Source organism: Aquarana catesbeiana, linkage group LG03 (genome assembly GCF_042186555.1).
Source record: "Aquarana catesbeiana isolate 2022-GZ linkage group LG03, ASM4218655v1, whole genome shotgun sequence".
Lineage (NCBI taxonomy): Eukaryota > Metazoa > Chordata > Amphibia > Anura > Ranidae > Aquarana > Aquarana catesbeiana.
Window position 1 is genome coordinate 724,023,337 of NC_133326.1, and position 21,055 is coordinate 724,044,391.

The 21,055-nt window shown below is 45.2% G+C and overlaps 1 protein-coding gene across 3 annotated transcripts in view; it reads right to left on the reverse strand.

Moving 5' to 3' along the window:
- Nucleotides 1-2,276: 2,276 nt before the first annotated feature.
- Nucleotides 2,277-21,055, reverse strand: part of LOC141133732 (uncharacterized) — a 55,585-nt gene continuing 36,806 nt past the window's right edge. For all 3 annotated transcript variants that reach the window (XM_073623256.1, XM_073623255.1, XM_073623258.1), the window contains 4 exons: nucleotides 11,587-11,661; nucleotides 8,306-8,454; nucleotides 4,841-4,947; nucleotides 2,277-2,849 (listed from right to left, as the gene is read on the reverse strand). In XM_073623256.1, the coding sequence (XP_073479357.1) occupies nucleotides 2,702-2,849; nucleotides 4,841-4,947; nucleotides 8,306-8,454; nucleotides 11,587-11,661 (479 nt within the window). In that variant the 3' untranslated portion in view covers nucleotides 2,277-2,701. The remainder of the gene's footprint in view (nucleotides 2,850-4,840; nucleotides 4,948-8,305; nucleotides 8,455-11,586; nucleotides 11,662-21,055) is intronic.

The following is a 21,055-nucleotide window of genomic DNA, read 5'->3' on the forward strand; positions in this document are numbered from 1 at the left end:
ATAATTGGCTGTACCTTTTGAACCTTTATCAAGGCCACAAGTTTATAGTAGGTCCAGTATAAATTGAATTGGGCATGGAGTTCACCAGAGCTTCACAGGTTGCCACTGGAGTCCTCTGGATGTTAGAGACCTTGTGCTCCTCCACCTTCCGTTTGAGGATACCCCACAGATGCTCAATAGGGTTTAGGTCTGGAGACATGCTTGGCCAGTCCATCACCTTAACCCTCAGCTGCTTTAGCAAGGGAGTGGTCATCTTGGAGGTAATGTACAGTATATGTGTATTTTACATATATACTGTATTTATCTGTCTATTGTTGTATTTGTAGATGCAGACCAAATAATGGAGATCCCATATAATCCTTTAACAGTGATGTTCAATCTTTTTAAATCTACAGTTTTTACTATAATAAACCCTGGTGATCCTGCCATGAAGGTCCTTGTTTTGGTAGTTCCTGTTGTAGGGTAACAATGCTCTGCCCCTGCTCTCCTGCATTCTCATTCTGTCACATGCAGCCCAGGCTGACGCACGTTACTCAGGCACTGACGCACGTTACTCAGGCACGGTCCACCATTGTCACCATCAAGATGTCTGTTCAGAGCCATGATGTGCAGAAACAGGAAATGTCTGAAAGAGGATGGAGGAGATCAGCAGCACTGGATAAGGTAAAAACAAGGGATGCTGTGATATACCCTGGGTAGCAGTGTGTAGGTGGGGCCTAGGCCCAGGTTACCCAATCAGGGAGAGACCACATACACACAGTTCATGAACTTGAATTTGTCTTATACAGTATATTGTACAACAGAAGTAGTAAACAAATTTTTTATAAGTACTGATATTATCAATATAACAGGTGGTATTTGTATGGTGTTGCCATGCTTGGACCTGTATAAGCCAGAGGATGGCTTTCATTGGAGGGGTGGTGGTTTACCAAGTACCAGAACGGCACTATGATGAGGAGAGCCCCACTGAAGTGATCCAGGTACCGGGATGTTTCCCTCAAGACAGGCATTTTCTCAGGGCTGACCCTTTTCACCAGGAACCTCTCTCTGTGCTATGTACTTTCCCTAACCAGCAGGCTCTGTCCCTGACCCACCACTCGCTCTAGGCATGCCCGAATGACGTTGGGACCCTATATTACAAAGTCAGACCCAGACAGCCTCCGAAGGTTACCACAGGTTACAACATCCAATCAGACAGCTTGTTCATCTGAAATAACGATGGAGTCTATGGGGGGGGGGCATTTCCCCAAACAGACTCCACTCTCCATCTGTATAATGGCACAGTGCTACCTACTGGATGGAGGGGAACACTACACCTGCCTACAGGCGTTTATCAGCATCCTCATCTATCGGAGTAACTGGTGGGGTCCAACATTCATATATCACGCGGAGCAAAATGATGATATTATAACACAACACTGCCAGTGACATCACTGGCTATAGGGCTCACATATGGAGATGAGGACAGGGCTGTTTTAATGAATGGGCACATGCACACGGGCCCAAGGGCCAGGAAAAGGGGAGGGCAGAAGCTGTGTTGGGGGGTGTACTGTTGATTTGGCCGCTTGTGCCACTGTTCTTTGACAGGAATAATTGAAATGTCACTCCTGTCAGAAGGAAGATTGGCTGGCTTCTGCTGGAGAGAGGATTCTGCTTTCTCATTCCTGCTGTAGGGGACAGAAGAGAGCCTGCACTGAGACTGAGAACTCACCTCAGTCTCAGCACAGAGGAGCTGCCTTTCAGTACAGGTGGGAACATCATTTGTGATCTGTGAGTACAAGGGGGAAATGGGGGGCACAACTCTGATATATGAGGGCACTGTGATGGGGACACCTGATGTATGAGGATACAGCTATGGGGGAACCTTGATGTATGGGGACAACGTGATGAGAGGACCTGATGTGTGGGGACTCCTGATGTATGGGGACACAGTGATGGAGGAACCTGATGTGTGTGGACACTGTGATGGTATCACCTGATGTATAGGGACACTGTGATTGGGGACACGGTGATGGGGGGCACCTGATGTAAGGGGGCACTATGATGGGGGCACCTGATGTCTATGGGCATTGTGATGGAGACACCCAAAGCAGGCTGGTAGGGGCCCCAGTGCACTACTCTGCCAAGGGGCCCATGATGCTATTAAGATGGCACTGGATGGGGATCCTGACTTTGCCCTTTTCCATGCTCATTAAACCAATTTTATTAAAACAGGGTGAGCAAATCTATTTGGACAACAACAAAAAATATTTCTAGTGACATAGAAAGTCAACACCTGTATGAGATCATCTTTATTGATTGACTCAATTTACACATTAATAGACGCACAGGAGAAGCCAAAAGAGGGCAAACTTGTTAACTCCACCTTAGCCACCCAGAGCAACCAATCCAATTTCCCTGTAATGCAGATCATCAATTAAAAACATTGTCTGATTGACTGATAGGTTTATGCACTGTACTGAATAAGCATGTATGTGTGTGAAAAGAAGAATTTTGGAAGGTATTCTGGCTTCCCTATAGTAATTTGAGTGGCCCATGTAGGGGAATAGAGGCAAGCCCCCAAACCAATGACTCTTGAAACAGCTACACATTGTTCCTTGAAAACTATGCATTCCTATAGATTCTATTTCTCTCCTTGCTGGTGTTTGATGAGTACTGTTAGTTGATGGACAACTAGAGGAAGATATTGGTTTCCTTCCCTTCAGAGCATTTTCTTCTCACAGATATAGAAGTGCTTTGCGGAACAGTGGGCGTCATTCCATCCTTCTGCACCCCTCAACTGAGCGCAATCTTCCCCTCCTTGGAGAGCTCGATTTGCATAGTTATCAGGTTGACCAGCCTCCCAGAACCTGCACAGAAGAAACAACGTTTGATAAGGAAAAAGCACATGGAGACCCTAGTTCAAGTCCTGGTCTTTGGATCTAAAACAGGGACTCTTTTCATTTAATTCTGAGCTACTGCTATGCAGAACATAAATAATTTACCTAATATGTCATATAAAACTTTTCAGAAGAAGCAAATCATTAATTAGAAGAGACATTAATTTCTGTTATCTTGGAACACCTTATCAGCTTGAACAATCCACAGACTTCCAAATACCTCATTGTAGAACAAGTAGACTATATGTCTCCACATTCCACAACCAGATATTCAGAGAATCCAGATAACAACATATTTTTCTTGTTGCACCCTTCTAGATAGGTGCTAGGTTAGGTAAATTTAGTCTTCAGCTCTCTTGTAGTCAGTGGAGCTGCTTGTGGTAGCTCTGTTCTGCTCTGCGTTTCGCATGCTGTGTGTTTGGCTGCTTTGCCCTGTTTCTGGATGGTTCTGGGAAGTTGTGGGCTGGGACAGTCAAATCAATGATATGAATATTTATGTGGTCCGAGCCAATCCCTTGGGAAGGGGGGTGCCAAAATGCTGGCAAGGAGTGAGCATAAATAGTCTGATGCCTGGAGCAGAGGGGTTCTTGTCCAGGAGGAGGAGATCTCAGCCTGAAGGGCTGCTTTGCTCATCAAGGTCTCAGGTGTGCTCTTTGGTGGGGACTATCCTACTGAACTCTTCTGGAGCTGTCGGAGGGACCTCATTTGGGGGATCTGGTTTGAAGAAGATGTCACAAGAACTATGTTTGGCAGATATTGGATATCCAACTATCCAGAGACATTAGTGAGTGTAGAACGATGTATGAGATCCCAGTGAATATATGCTTTTGCTATCCCTCATTCATCAGAGTCCGTTTGTGCTAAAAGTGGTCGTAAAAGCTTAAGGTTTTTTACCCTTCATCCATTCTATGCATGAATTTAAAAAACTTCCTCTGTGCAGTAGCTCCCCCCCCCCCCAATACTTACTGTACCTGAGCCCGATTTTCCTACAGTGCTGTGCATGACAGCCTTGGCTCTTCGGGGACTGTCCCTCCTCAGTTGCTGAGAATGGTTTCCGCTGCTGTCCATCACAGCCAGTGAGCCAATGAGAAGGGGGGTAGGGTAGAGCCGCGACTCTGTGTGTGAATGGACACGCACGCGAATGAATGAGCCTGCTTGGGTGCACTTGGCAGGAGGGAGGTAGAAGGAGATAGGTGTTCTCAAGTTACTACTTAACATGGCCGGAGTATCCCACGGTTACCCTGCACCCATCCAAGTTCAAGTTTTCAATAAAGCATACCCCTACACTGATCATTGAGCCAGAAGAGTGACTGAGACTATGTGCCTGGCTGTTAGTGCACTTACTGGAGAAAGAACTTTGGGACCAAATCAGTGGGTCTTTTTGGGGGGGGTTAGCACTACATTTTCATACATACAACATATTTCTGCAAACTTAACCTTTTATTATATAAAGAACCTAACATTAGCATATAAGCACTTAATATTGTAATTTAATCATAAGTAAAATACATGATAATTATTTTTTTTTCATCGTGTTAGTGAACAGAACTGATCGTTGGGCCGAGACAGCCAAGATGGCAGTGAGGCTAGTGCTAACTCTGTTCCAAATGTAAAAATGTATATATAATGTAAACAAATAACCAAAAATTCCCAAATCTATGGGTAAGAATTCAAAGAAAGAAGCTATATATGGACTTTTTTAGCCCCCCCCCCCCGAAGATAACAACCAATTAAAAATATAATATCTTTATTTTAGCTATCAATGGCTTAAATAAACATGTTATCATTTTAATTGGTTGTGATCTTCGAGGTGCCAAAAAAAGTCTATATCTAGCTTTTTCTTTCCTTGAATACATTCAGGTTTTATTGGATGTGGTGCCCTCCGTTTAGGATCTCTTGCTACCACCCGTCAGGGACCTGGGGTTATTTTCAGTTTAATCAATGAATAAGAATTATCGTACTTTGGAGTCAACTCAAAGGAAGTGCCGTCCACCCAGTGCCAGTGATTGTCTATCTCTGTGAGGCCGATCCACCACATCTTCTTCTGAGAGAACGCACGTAGATAAACCTTGAAGAAAAACAAAAGACTGAACTGAATACAATGTAACAGATGGGAACATCAAGTCTTTATTTAATGTAAGAGTCAGTTCTGTGGATGTAGCAACAGATGTTCCTCTCTTACAAAACAATTTTTTTGTTTTTGTTTAACAAAGTCATTTTTTTGTGCTGCAAAGCAGCATTTATGTATTTCTTGCCTAAGCGAGAATTTCTCCTCGACCTCCTGGGCGTGCACAGGGCTCAGATCCCAAAAGAGCCCTGTAGCACATTTGTGCATGTGCCAGTTTTTCCAGCCATCTGCCCATTCAGAAAGCACGTTGGATGCAGGCCATCCCAACAGTTCAATTGCATACTGGGCAAGTTCTGGCCAGTGGTCCATTCTCATGACCCAGTAACCCAGTGGATCATCAACTGGAAAGCTCTTCATGTCTGTTTTCACTCCTAGATAATTTCCCACCAAATGATGCAGACGCTGCTGATGGAATGTGGAAGCTGACTGCCCTGGGACTAAAAAAATTTGGAAATGCATCCCTGAGGCAGCCCCGTTCTCCACCGCTCCTCCTTTGACCAACAGAAGCCTCAAAACTAGTTTTTCCATGAGAATGTAACCTACCAAAGTCTGGAAAGGTGTTACATAAACTCTTCTTTAAGGCTTCCTCAAGATATTTCATCGCCCTGATCCCTCTGTGGGGATGGGATGAGTACCACGACTTTACCCTTGTAATAGTGGTCAAGGAGGGTTGCCAAACAATAAAGATCCTTCTTCTTGATACCACAAACTCTCAGCTTTGCAGAATAAGGGAGCCCATGCACCACAAGTTTGCAGAGGCATGAGAAGCAGAGCCCTTGGGGTCACTGAGGATTACAGTATCTGGAACTGCCTCCTCCCAGCCATGTACTACTCCCAAGGGTTCTGGGGATGGAAAACCATCTCGTAAGGTTTGATGCATGTCTTCCTCTGCTTCAATGCCTCTAAAACTGCCAGAATCCTCCTCCTCCTCCCTCTCCTCTTGTATGGTCTGTGGCGTGGCAAGAATGGTGTCTGCATAAAGCAGGCCTTGAGAGGAAAGGAAGTCCTCCTCTTTCTCCCGCTGCTCTGCCTCAAGTGCCCTGTTTATATTGCCACACAGAGTATGCTCCAGCAGGAACACAACAGGGGTTGTGTCACTGATGGATGCATTGTCACGGCTCACCATCCTTGTTGCCTCCTCAAATGGTGACAATACAGTGCATGCATCCTTTATCAGCAGCCATTGGCCTGGGGAAAAAAAAATCAGAGCCAGCCTGAGCCTGTCCTTGTGCCATACTCACACAGGTACTCTTTGACGGCCCTCTGCTGCATGTGCAACTCCTGCAGCATTGCCAAAATTGAGTTCCACCTCGTGGGCATGTCACAAATTCCCGTTGAATTTCAGCCAACCTAACACTGGCTGTGTATGACCGCCTGAAATTCCTGTAGATTCTTCTGGCCTGCTTCAGAAGATCTTGCAACCCTGGGTACCTGTTTAGGGAACGTTGCACAACCAAATTGCGGACATGTGCCCTGTCAAAGGGCAGACAGGAGGTTTCTGCCATTATTTCAGACCACCATTCTAGGCTGAAGCTGTCATGGCATGAACCACCGCTAGGCCTGTTCCTGCAGAGCTGAAAGAATCTCTGCTCCGGTGTGGCTCCTGTCCCCTAGACAGATCAGCTTAAGCACTGCATTGCATCTTTTAGCCTGACTTGTTGAATTGGCCCTTGAATGCTTAGGGGGTACTTGTGGTTCATAGGACAATTCAGCAGAGCAGAGCATGGAGAAGGAGGGCAAGGAGGAAGAGGAGGAGGGGATGATCCGACACATCTCACATCATCACCACCAATATGTTTGTTATTTAAAAAAAAAAAAAAAAAGCAAGCCTTTACAATCACTTTAAGGTAAACACCTTGGGTCTTTAGAACCTCTTTCGGTTGGCTTGTGATTTCTCACCGTCGCCAGTAGATGTCACTGTATCGCTGGTCACAGTATGAGATTTTACTAACAAAACTAAGTTATAAATATTTATATTTCCTTTAGCCAATCCAGTAGGAGGTTTAGGCCACTGATGCGTGCTGGGGAGGATATAAACATTTGGGACAGGTCATGTGCTCGCCCCCTTCCCCTGAGCCTAGGGAGGTGCTCCTGGATAGAGCTCAGCTATTAGGCCCAATAGACTGGTTTGGGGCCTAACGTGTGCTGAAGTGGTCCTGAGGCTGTTGTGCCTAGTCTAGAGCAATGTTTCTCAACTCCAGTCCTCAAGGTGCTCCAACAGGTCATGTTTTCAGGCCTTCCATTATTTTGCACAGGTAATATGATCAGTTTAACTGCCTTAGTAATTACCACAGCTGTTTCATCTGAGGGAAATCCTAAAAACATGACCTTTAATGGCTGCCTTGAGGACCGGAGTTGAGAGACACTGGTCTAGAGGAAGCTGTGCCAAGGAGAAAGTCCAGGGGAGGCCCCTTGCTGGAGAGAGCCATGAAGAAGGAGGTCTCTCAGAAGGACCAGGTGAATCACTTAGAGGATACATTGAAACTTGGGAACGCGCTTACAGTGTTGCTGAGTCTGTGACACTGTGAAGCTGGACATTGATCTGGATCAAGTGATCTGCTATGGTAGTGTTTCTCAACTCCAGTCCTCAAGGCGCCCCAACAGGTCATGTTTTCAGGCTTACCATTATTTTGCACAGGTGATTTGATCAGTTTCACTGCCTTAGTAATTACCACAGCTATTTCATCTGAGGGAAATTCTGAAAACACGATCTGTTGGTGCACCTTGAGGACTGGAGTTGAGAAACACTGTGCTATGGTATCTTGGACCCCTCACCTCCTTAACCCGGTGCCAAAAATCCTTTCTCTGTCCCCCCCCCCATTTTAGCCAAGGACTGAAATGCTAGCCTGCCCCTGCCACTAGAGGAGCTATCCTTACTTTGGGGTGTCAGAGAGGTGCTACAGCAGTAATATATAAACATAAACAACATGAATTAAATGACCTATGAAATATAACACAGAATAATCCCCTCCCGATTATGAAGCCCCAGGACCTTCCAACGGCTCAGTGACACTCCGACCATGACACCAATGAGGGACCAGAGTGAGAAGTGACCTTCCTTTGTTTATTCATGTTGGCAGTATAAATAAAAGGAGTAATGCATTCTTTGGAAAGATTCTGCTAAGCTCAACGTGATACCAGCGTCTGTGTCTGTGTTACTTGGAGATATACAAGCGCGCTTTCTCCGCATTATACAAGAGAGCTGTTCAAACCTTCCAGAAGCTGGATCATCTCTGGTGACTACTGATGAGTTTTATACACACTCTCTATGCACCTTAATTTAGCTGGACTTTCTTACCATTTCGTCATTCCCATTAACGACCACCAGGTGAGCCTGCCTGTCCTCACATTGTTTCTTGGCGTACTCCCATGGAACCGAATTCGAGCTCCAGTAATAACAGCCACCCGCAAAGTTTATCCAACCTGTAGAACAAGGTTCACCAGATCCTGGGAGGGAGAGAAAAAAAGAGAGGGTGAGGAGAAAAAAAAAACAGAGGAAGCAAAAAAAAAAAAATGAGAGGGATAGAGAAAAAGAGCGAGAGAGAAAAAAAATGTATAGCTGTTCATCTATTGAATCTGCATTATGGCCACTAGACATGTTCACTGACAAAAAAATTGTTCGTTTTAGTGTCATTCTTTTTTTGCTTTTTACGTAAATTTGGAAATTCGAAAATTCAGAAGTTCGGATTTTCAATTTTCCGAATTTCCAGATTTCCGAACCTTCACATTTTCACATTTTCGAATTTCGGATTTCTGAATTTTCAAATTTCCGAATTTCGAATTTTCAAACTTCTGAATTTTGAATTTTCAAATTTTCAAATTTCTGCATTTCCAATTTCTGAATTTTCATATTTCGAATTTCGAATTTCCGAAAATTTGAAAATCTGAAAAAAAGAAAGAAAAATCAGTAAAATTTGAAATAATAACTAACTAATAATAACTAACTATTAAATTATAGGTATTGGAATTTCCTTTCAAATTTGGCTGTTTGTGAACATAACGAATACAAATTTATCTGAAGTTACGAATTATCCAAAATAAGGAATGCTGCATCTAAACAAATGGAATGGAACAAATGAATAATAAATAATAATAATAAAAAGGTTTTATTACTATTATTGTTATTTATTATTATTAGATCATTACATTCCATTCGTTTAGCTACGGCATTCGTTATTTCAGATAATTCGTAACTTCGGATAAATTCCTACTCGTTATGTTCACTAACATCCAAATTTTAAAGGAAATTCCAATACCTATAATTTAAATATTTATTATCAGTTATTATTATTTCAGATTTTCGGGTTTTCGAATTTTCAGATCTTCATTCGAATTTCCGAATTTCGAATTTCCAAAATTTTCGGAATTCGGAAATTCAAAAATTCGAAAATCCAAAAATTCAAAAATCTGAAAAAAAGAAAGAAAATCAGTAAAATTTGAAATAACTAACTAATAATAACTAACTATTAAATTACAGGTATTGGAATTTACTTTCAAATTTGGCTGTTTGTGAACGTAACAAATACAAATTTATCTGATGTTACGAATTATCCGAAATAACGAATGCCGCAGCTAAACAAATGGAAAAGAACAAATTAATAATAATAATAAAAAGGTTTTATTACTATTATTGTTATTGTTAGATCATTATGTTCCATTTGTTTAGTTGCGGCATTCGTTATTTCACTAACAGACAAATTTGAAAGGAAATTCCAAAACCTATAATTTAATATTTATTATTAGTTATTATTATTTCAGATTTTCGGGTTTTTGAATTTTCAGATCTTCATTCGAATCTCCAAATTTCGAATTTCCGAAATTTTGACTTTCCGAATTTTGAATTTCCGAATTTCAAATTTCCAAATTTCGAATTTCCAAAATATAGAATGTACGAAATTTCGAATTTCCGAATTCCAAAATTCTGAAATTTCGAATTTTCGGAAATTCAAAAATTCTGAAATTCGAAAGTCGGAAATTCGAAAGTCGGAAATTTGACATTTCGGAACTTCGGAAATTCAGGAATTCAGAATTTCGGAAATTGAAAAATTCGGAAATTGAAAAATTCGGAAAATGAAAAATTCGGAAATTGAAAAATTCGGAAATGGAAAAATTCGGAAATTGAAAAATTCGGAAATTCGGAAATTTCGGAATTAACAAATTTGTCAAAATACTAATTCGGAACTAAACGAATTGCACACATCTAATGGCCACTAGATGGGGCTAATGAACATACTTGTTTCCTATGACACTCTGCACCATCCAGTAGCCCACAATGCAGTATTTTAACAATTTAAACATTCTATCTGCAGAGAATATAGTCTGAGAACATTTGATTTTGCCCCATTCACACAAAATGAATTTTCATGCAGTTTTGATGGATGAACAGCTATGCTTTATTTTTTTAAATACACCCCACGGAGTCATGATAATTTTTCCAGGTCAAAATGGAAAACATTGTTGTTATAAGAATCTAACTAATTAAATTATGTAAAAAAAAAAAATGACCATAGCAAGGAATAGCTCTCCATCTCCAACTTGCTGCGTTAAGTATTAGCAGAGTTATGGCCCCATGCACCAATGACCTTTCTTAGGTGTTAACAATCTGCCAGCAGCCTTACCATAACTACCAGTCCCATTATGGTGGGATTTTTAAAGGAAGTAGCTTAGACTGTTTTTTTTTTTTGGCACCATCTTCAGTCAGGGCTGCCAGGAGCTTCCCGAACCATCCTGCACACTTTTGCATTTCCTAATCTCTAACACACCCTTTTTTGGAGCCTGTTTTGGGGTTTCTTTTGACCATAATGGGACTTGAGGTTCAGAAACTCCTAATTTCAGAGGTTCACTTGCGGGCAGGGCCAGTTGATTGGTATCCAAGATGGATTAAAGGCACACAGGGACCAAAGTAAAGTGGCACCATTATTATTTGGTTAATTAGAAGTAACAAATAACACATAGAAGATAGCGGCCAGGTGACTACTCAACAGTAGCCTGTGAACCCTAAAGTTCTGGGCCATTACACACAATGCAATTCCATGCACCTAGAGCAGTGATTCTCAACCAGGGTTCTGTGGAACCCTAGGGTTCCTCCAAAGGTTGTTAGGTGTTCCTTCAGCATTGGGCAATTTCTGCCTCTCAGATACGTTCCCACTGACACCATTGATCTTTTTAGCTATCTGTAAGGAGGTAATTCTTCCCAATGACCACAAGTGTAAGGACCATTCTTCCCACTGACCATCACACTAATGTATCACGAGTTGTAGATTTCTAATTTTTAGCAGGGGTTCCCCGAGACTGGAGAACTATTTCAAGGGTTCCTCTGTGTTGAAAAGGTTGAGAAAGGCTGACTTAGAGGCTCTTCCCTGATTCACAAAACGCCTTGGACCCGCTGGAACTGACCTACGATCAGGGTGAGGGCTCACTGTACTTTAAAAAAACACATATCTTGATAATCAATTAATTTGTGGTCACGGCTTATCCTTCCTAGAGCCCCCACCTTTACATAAGAGAGCAGGTACATTATGATGTAACATTGTATCAAGAGGTTCCAGAAAAAAATAGTTTTTTGGTTACTGAACTTACTTTTCACTTTTTGGATCTCTCCTGCCATTTTGTTCACAGATTCCAAAACCTTCTTGACATCCATGGAAAGAGAGCCTGTAATATAAAGTACATGAGCTGATATTCAGTCAACTGCAGAGAAGAGAGGACCCCTATTGATGTGTCCACTCACATTGGGCTATAATGGCTTCTGGTCAATGGTACAGTATATATTTATTTTGGTTACATATATGTAACATCCTCTACATAGGTAGGTGCTAGAGGTTAGGATTCTTCGTGAGTGCAGGCAAATTTAGGCAGGCCTAGCTGTAAGCTAGGCCTGTTTGTTTTGGTTTGTGTGGGCCTGGGAGTGGCTCAGAGTCGTAGCTGGTGACTCACAGACAGCATCACTTCACTGTAACCTTCCTCTTTCTTCTAGAGCAGGGATATGCAATTAGCGGACCTCCAGCTGTTACAGAACTACAAGTCCCATGAGGCAAAGCAAGACTCTGACAGCCACAAGCATGACACCCAGAGACAGAGGAATGATGGGACTTGTAGTTTTGCAACAGCTGGAGGTCCGCTAATTGCATATCCCTGTTCTAGAGGATTCTAGAAGAGGAGGAGGAGAGGATAGGTGGAGCTGTCTGTGGTGGTTCAGGGAACCCTGGCCAATCCCCAACTAGGATTGGCAGGGGGGCAGGCCTCCTTAAATACCTCGAGTCAGCCCAGCTGGGGAGGAGTTGTCGGGTGGAAGAACTGGAGATGGAGTACTAGGCTATTGGGGCCTTTGAGGGAGCTCCCAAGTTGGGGGGGGTGACCTTGGGCCTGGGACTCGGGTTCAGGACGGAGCCTTTCAGGAAAGCATGAAGGATATGGACAGGAGGCACAGGAGGAGTCAGAAAGGACAGCAGAAGCTAGTACTGCCGGGTAAGTCTTCAGGAGGGAACCACCAGTTGCAGCCAGGAGAGCTGGTGAGTATCATGCAAAGTCGGGAGGACTGGGGAGGCACGCCTAAGTGGACTGGGGGTGCGCAGTCTGGAAGGAGTGCAGAGCCAGCAGTGTGGACTGTGATGTTATGGGCAGTGGAGTCAGGCAGCTGTAGGGCTGGCAGGGCCTGAAGAAGGCTGTCTGGGAGCAGTAGTCCATCTGTGGGACAGCTAGCACAAGAGACTTTCCATATTTTCTGCTACAATATAAAGGCCCGCGGTCCCTGCCTGCAAATGCCAATTACTGAGGCCTGGCTAAGCCAGTGTCAGGCCCAAACATGTGCTAGCTACTCCTGGAGTAGAGAGTTGTGCAAGAGGAAGAGGAAGAGAGAGAGAGCAATAGTCTGCAAGCAACAGATGTGCAGGAGGAGTCTGGAGAATAAATATGTACAAAGAGTGCATATAGTTTCGTCCCAATTGATTGCTATACAATCTGCCAATTTATTGTTCCACTGAGCATATATTCCTTTGCCCACCCAAGTTTATCCCCTCAATAAAAACAACAAAAACAAACATATGGACTGTTCATTGTCTCTAAAGTGACTGGAAGTGAATGCCAGGCTGGGCAGAGTGACAGGTGGGCCACATCACTAAGCAGCCCTTGCGGGGGGTACCACTACATATACTGTATATATTATTTATTTCATGACTTACAGTATATGAAAAAAACTGGCAGATCATGCTGGAATTTCTATGCTTGTATGCTTCATAATGACCCCAGTCTTTCCTTGATGCTTCACATTGGCCCAATTCTGTCCAAGATGCTCCACATCAGTTCTAGTCTGTTCCAGATGCTCTAAATTGTCCACACTCTGTCTTAGATACTTGACATTGGCCTTCCTTTGTCCTAGATACTTGACATTGGCCTTCCTTTATCCTAGATACTTGACATTTGCCTTCCTTTGTTCTAGATACTTGACATTGGCTTTCCTCTGTCCTAGATGTTTGACATTGGCCTTCCTTGGTCCTAGATACTTAACACTGGCCTTCCTTTGTCCTAGATACTTGACGTTGGCCTTCCTTTATCCTAGATACTTGACATTTGCCTTCCTTTGTTCTAGATACTTGACATTGGCTTTCCTCTGCCTTGATGTTTGACATTGGCCTTCCTTTGTCGTAGATGCTTGACATTGCCTTTTTTTGTACTCAATACTTGATATTGGCCTTCTTTTGTCCTGGATGCTTGATGCACCTAGAGCAGTGATTCTCAACCAGGGTTCCGTGGAACCCTAGGGTTCCTCCAAAGGTTGTTAGGGGTTTCTTCAGCATTGGGCAATTTCTGCCTCTCAGATAGGGATGAGCTTCGTGTTCGAGTCGAACCCATGTTCGACTCGAACATCGGCTGTTCGATCGTTCGCCGAATTGCGAACGATATGGGCCGTTCGCGCCAAATTCGTGTGGCGCGTCACGGCCCATAATTCACTGCGGCATCGCAGTGCATTGCTTGCTGATGATTGGCCAAGCATTCACTATGACCCGCATGCTTGGCCAATCACAGCGCCGCCTTAACAGAGAGCCATAATTGGCCAAAGCCAAGGAGGCTTTGGCCAATTATGGCTCAGGGGATTTAGTACACGCCCCACACTATATAAGGCCGCCTGCACAGCGGCCCTGTGCAGTGTGTTCCGGTGTGCTTAGAGAGAGAGAGAGACAGTGTCATTTCATTTGAGTTAGCTAGATTAGGCAGGACAGTCAGTCAGTTAGCTGCACTTAAAGTGTATTGTGTATATATATGCATCCCAGGTGTTGCATATATATATATATACACTGTATTCAGTTTAGCTAGATCCGTTCCTGTTATCTTCTAGACTATTTACATTTAGTGCAGTGCGTCCTGCTCACAGTGTTCAGCTAGATCCGTTCCTGTTATATTCCTACTGACAGGCAGGCTTGTCTTGTTACAGTATTTTGAAGAAAATTACTGGTGTTCTTTTGATCCTATTAGTGCCACAGTCAGGCAGCTAGACTATTTACAGTTAGTGCAGTGCGTCCTGCCCACAGTGTTCTGCTAAACCTACAAGTAAGTGGGGTGCGTCCTGCTCACAGTGTTCAGCTAAACCTACAAGTTAGTGGGGTGCGTCCACCTCACAGTGTTCAGCTAAACCTACAAGCTAGTGTGGTGCGTCCTGCTCACAGTGTTCAGCTAGATCCGTTTCTGTTATCTTCTTACTGACAGGCAGGCTTGTCTTGTTACAGTAAATACAGCTACCTGAAGAAAATTGCTGGTGTTCTTTTGATCCTATTAGTACCACAGTCAGGCAGCTAGACTATTTACAGTTAGTGCAGTGCGTCCTGCTCACAGTGTTCTGCTAAACCTACAAGTTAGTGGGGTGCGTGCTGCTCACAGTGTTCAGCAAAACCTACAAGTTAGTGGGGTGCGTCCACCTCACAGTGTTCAGCTAAACCTACAAACTAGTGGGGTGCGTCCTGCTCACAGTGTTCAGCTAGATCCGTTCCTGTTATCTTCTTACTGACAGGCAGGCTTGTCTTGTTACAGTATTTTAAAGAAAATTACTGATGTTCTTTTGATCCTATTAGTACCACAGTCAGGCAGCTAGACTATTTACAGTTAGTGCAGTGCGTCCTGCTCACAGTGTTCTGCTAAACCTACAAGCTAGTGGGGTGCGTCCTGCTCACAGTGTTCAGCTAGATCCATTTCTGTTATCTTCTTACTGACAGGCAGGCTTGTCTTGTTACAGTAAATACAGCTACCTGAAGAAAATTGCTGGTGTTCTTTTGATCCTATTAGTACCACAGTCAGGCAGCTAGACTATTTACAGTTAGTGCAGTGCGTCCTGCTCACAGTGTTCTGCTAAACCTACAAGTTAGTGGGGTGCGTCCACCTCACAGTGTTCAGCTAAACCTACAAGCTAGTGGGGTGCGTCCTGCTCACAGTGTTCAGCTAGATCCGTTCCTGTTATCTTCTTACTGACAGGCAGGCTTGTCTTGTTACAGTATTTTAAATAAAATTGTTGGTGTTCTTTTGATCCTATTAGTACCACAGTCAGGCAGCTAGACTATTTACAGTTAGTGAAGTGCGTCTTGCTCACAGTGTTCTGCTAAACCTACAAGTTAGTGGGGTGCGTCCACCTCACAGTGTTCAGCTAAAGCTACCTGTAGAAGGTTGGTGGTGTTCTCATACTACAGGCAGGCAGTTGATTTTGCTAGCTGCAGTATCAGTACATATATATATATATATATATATATATATATATATATATCCCAGCTTAGTGCAGCTACAGGCTAGGGATGAGCCGAACACCCCCCGGTTTGGTTCGCACCAGAACCCGCGAACGGACCGAAAGTTCGCACGAACGTTAGAACCCCATTGACGTCTATGGGACTCGAACGTTCGAAATCAAAAGTGCTCATTTTAAAGGCTAATTTGCATGGTATTGTCCTAAAAAGGGTTTGGGGACCCGGGTCCTACCCCAGGGGACATGTATCAATGCAAAAAAAACTTTTAAAAACGGCCGTTTTTTCGGGAGCAGTGATTTTAATGATGCTTAAAGTAAAAAAAAAAAAAAGTGAAATATTCCTTTAAATATCGTACCTGGGGGGTGTCTATAGTATGCCTGTAAAGTGACGCGTGTTTCCCATGTTTAGAACAGTCCCTGCACCAAATGTCATTTTTAAAGGAAAAAATCTCATTTAAAACTGCTTGCGGGTTTAATGTCATGTCGGGTCCTGGCAATATGGATGAAAATCAGTGAGACAAACGGCATGGGTACCCCCCAGTCCATTACCAGGCCCTTTGGGTCTTGTATGGATATTAAGGGGAACCCCGCACCCAAATTAAAATAAGGAAAGGTGTGGGGCCACCAGGCCCTATATACTCTGAACAGCAGTATACAGGCGGTGCAAACAAGACAGGGACTGTAGGTTTGTTGTTAAGTAGAATCTGTTTGTAATTTTGAACATTTTTAACGTGTTTAGCTCCAGCCAAAAAATCTTTTCTAAGCTTTTTGGAAAACATAGGGAAGGGTTATCACCCCTGTGACATTTGTTTTGCTGTCTTTCCTCCTCTTCAGAAGATTTCACCTCACTTTTTTGTCCCAATGAAAAATGTTTTTTGAAAATTTGGGTTTTTTTGTGGAACAAGGATTGGAAAGCATCAGTGGAAAGGAGAAATTGTTTTCCCATATTAACTCTTACAGGAGAGAATTTCCCTTCCTAGGGGTAGATTTCATCTCACTTCCTGTTGTCTCCTTCCATTTGCAAGTAGGAGTCGTTTGTAAGTTAGATGTTTGAAAGTAGGGTCCTGCCCTATATACTCAGCAGAAATTTGGGCCTTAGGTATTGCTGTGGCCACAACACTGTAAGCCCTCACAGGGCCCTGCTGTGAAATATTAGATCAAGAATTGTAATTACATGCCCCTGTTGAACAGGAGCTGAAAAATTAGGCCTTAGGCACTGGTGCTGGTGCCACAACACTGCAACCCCTCACAGACACTCTAGTTGGAACGCAGGAACGAGCCCTGCTGCAAAGTATTGCTTCAAAAATTGTAATTACACGCCCCTGTTAGACAGGGGCAGAAAAATTGGGCCTTAGGCACTGGTGCTGGTGCCACAACACTGCAACCCCTCACAGACACTCTAGTTGGAATGCAGGAACGAGCCCTGCTGCAAAGTATTGCATCAAAAATTGTAATTACACGCCCCTGTTAGACAGGGGCAGAAAAATTGGGCCTTAGGCACTGGTGCTGGTGCCACAACACTGCAACCCCTCACAGACACTCTAGTTGGAATGCAGGAACGAGCCCTGCTGCAAAGTATTACATCAAAAATTGTAATTACACGCCCCTGTTAAACAGGGGCTGAAAAATTGTGCCTTAGGCACTGGTGGTGGCGCCCAGAACCAAAAATGTTCTTACAAGCTATCAGCGTGATGATTGAGGAGGAAGAGGATAATTACTCAGGAATAGTCACTCAGCATCAGCATAGGCAGTCTTTGAAGGGATCTGAGATTTCAAAAAAAATTATTCGGTTACATCAGCATCAGGTGCTTGGTAGCTGGTGGTGATCCAAGACTCATTCATTTTTATGAAGGTCAGCCGATCGACCGAGTCGGTGGACAGATGCACCCTGTGATCGGTTACCACGCCTCCAGCAGCACTGAATGTGCGTTCCGAAAGAACGCTGGATGCAGGACAGGCCAGTAGCTCAATTGCATACTGTGCAAGCTCTGGCCAGTGATCCATCCTCAAGACCCAGTAACCCAGAGGATTTTCGGTGGGAAAGGTGTCCAAGTCTGATCTTGCCCCTAGGTATTCCTGCACCATGTAAAACAGCCGCTGGCGATGGTTGCTGGAACCGATCATACCTTGGGGCTGCGGACCAAAAAATTATCTGAACGCATCGGTCAGACGGCCACCTTCTCCACCGCTCCTTCTTTGACTGACCGAAGCCTCAGCAACACGTTGTCCAGAAACAGGTGTTTGTAACCTCCCAGTCTCTGGGAACGCGTTGCACAGACCTTTCTGCAAGGCCTCCCGAAGATGTTTCATCCTCTGCTCCCTCTGCGATGGCAAGATAAGGTCCGCAACCTTACCCTTGTAACGTGGATCAAGGAGGGTTGCCAGCCAGTATTGGTCCTTCTCCTTGATACCACGAATACGAGGATCCTTACGCAGGCTTTGCAGGATCAGGGAGGCCATGCAGCGTAGGTTTGCTGAGGCATTCGGTCCGGAGTCCTCTGGGTCACTAAGGACAACAACGTCCGCAGCCACCTCCTCCCAGCCACGTACAAGTCCATGTGTTCCTTGGGACTGATCCCTTAAAGATTGCTGCTGATGCTGAGTGCCAGGCTCCACCTCCATACTGACACAATCTTCCTCCTCCTCCTCCTCCTCCTCGTCCTCTTCCTGTGTGATCGGCGGGCACGCAGGAACACTGTCTGGATAAAGGGGGCCTTGAGAGCTAAGGAAGTCCTCCTCTTCCTGCCTCTGTTCTGCCTCAAGTGCCCTGTCCATTATTCCACGCAGCGTGTGCTCCAACAGGTGGACAAGGGGGACAGTGTCACTGATGCATGCACTGTCAGTGCTCACCATCCTCGTGGCCTCCTCGAATGGTGACAGGACAGTGCATGCATCCCTGATCATGGCCCACTGGCGTGGGGAAAAAAAACCAAGCTCCCCTGACCCTGTCCTGGTGCCATAGTCGCACAGGTACTCATTGATGGCCCTCTGCTGCGTGTGCAGCCGCTGCAGCATGGCCAACGTTGAGTTCCACCTGGTGGGCATGTCACAGATTAGGCGGTTCTTGGGCAGGTTAAACTCCTTTTGGAGGTCCGTCAGCCGAGCACTGGCATTATATGACCGGCGGAAATGCACACAGACTTTCCTGGCCTGCCTCAGGACATCCTGTAAGCCCGGGTACCTGCCCAAGAACCGCTGCACCACCAAGTTAAGGACGTGAGCCAAACAGGGCACATGGGTCATTTGTCCCTGTCGGAGGGCAGAGAGGAGGTTGGTGCCATTGTCGCAAACCACCATTCCTGCCTTAAGTTGGCGTGGCGTCAACCACCTCTGAACCTGCCCCTGCAGAGCTGACAGAACCTCTGCCCCAGTGTGGCTCCTGTCCCCCAAGCACACCAGCTCAAGCACCGCATGGCATCTTTTGGCCTGCGTACTTGCGTAGCCCCTTGAACGCCTACGGAGCACCGCTGGTTCCGAGGAAGAGGCCATGGAGGAAGAAGAAGAGGAGGGGGTGGAGGAGAGAGGTGTGTCACAATCAGCATTTTGGAGGCGTGGTGGCGGAACAACCTCCAACACTACTGCACCTTGTCCTGCATCCTTCCCAGCTGCCAGCAGAGTCACCCAATGCGCCGTGAAACTTAGGTAACGTCCCTGTCCATGCCTGCTGGACCATGAGTCAGCGGTAATATGCACCTTACCGCTGACCGCCCTGTCCAGCGAGGCATGGACATTGCCTTCCACATGCCGGTAGAGAGCCGGAATCGCCTTCCGTGAGAAAAAGTGGCGTTTGGGTACCTGCCACTGAGGAACCGCACATTCCACAAACTCACGGAAGGGGGCAGAGTCTACCAACTGAAAAGGCAGCAGTTGAAGTGCTAGCAATTTTGCCAAGCTAGCATTCAACCGCTGGGCATGTGGATGGCTGGGAGCAGCAGCTGGGGCAGGGAAATTTGCCTGGTACAATCTGACGTCGGTGTACCAAAAGCAGATTGCCCACAAGTACTTGACTGTGACACACCTAATTCTACACCTTCATTCCTCTCACTGCAGGTCTCAGAGAGGACTGAAGGTCTAGTGGGGTTGGAAATCTCAACTGATGAGGAGCAAGGAGAGATCCTCTTTGTTCTTTGGTGTGGGTCTTTTAGATACGCTTGCCAACGAACTGCATGGCAGGTTAACATATGTCTGGTCAAGCATGTGGTACCCAAGCGGGAGATGTTTTGGCCACGCGAGATACGCTTGAGACATATGTTGCAAATAGCAGCGGTGCGATCTGATGCACTCGTCTCAAAAAAGGCCCACACCAAAGAACTTTTTGAATAACGCGCAGAGACTGCAGCGCCCTGCACATGTGGAGCTTTGGGGTGTGATGCAGTCAATGTGCTGCCCTTAGGCTGGCCCCTGGAGGGCATCCTGCCTCGTTGGTGATGTGCCGCCTCCTCCTCCTCCTCCTCCTCCTCTCTCCTATCAGGCACCCACGTTGAGTCAGTGACCTCATCATCCCCTCCCTCCTCATCACTGGAGCAAACCTGGCAGTATGCTGCAGCAGGGGGAGCATGACTGCCAGATTGCTGTCCTTCTTGGGCAACCCCTCTGTCCATGCTCATGTTACTGCCTTCATCGAGCTCAGTATCGTCATCAGAGCCTTCCAAACGCTGGGTATCCTCCTGGAGCATGTACCCAACACTGTGGTCAAACAGTTCGAGGGAATCCTCATGAGGACATGGTGGAGCTAGGGAAGGAGTCACTGATGACATTGAGCTGAGGGAAGAGGCCGCTGCTTTGCCAGACAAAGCACCCTGGGCATGGGTGAGAGAGGATGAGGAGGATGAGGACGGCTTGGTCATCCACTCGACCAAGTCTTCCGCATGTTGCGGCTCAACACGGCCAGCTGCCGAAAAAAAGGCCAAGCGTGTCCCATGGCCACGTGCTGATGAGGATGCACCGTCTCCACGACCAGCACTAGACACAGAGCCTGCTTGCCCTCTCTTATTGGCTTGTGACTGTCTGCCTCTCCTTCTTGGCCTTCCAGACATACTAATGGCCTGTAGCTGCACTAAGCTTGGATAGAACACCTGTAATTTTCTTCAGGTAGCTTTATATACTGTAACCAGACAAGCCTGCCTGTCAGTAGGAAGATAACAGGAACGGATCTAGCTGAACACTGTGAGCAGGACGCACTGTACTAAATGTAAATAGTCTAGCTGCCTGACCGTGGTACTAATAGGATCAAATAGAACACCTGTAATTTACTTCAGGTAGCTTTATATACTGTAACCAGACAAGCCTGCCTGTCAGTAGGAAGATAACAGGAACGGATCTAGC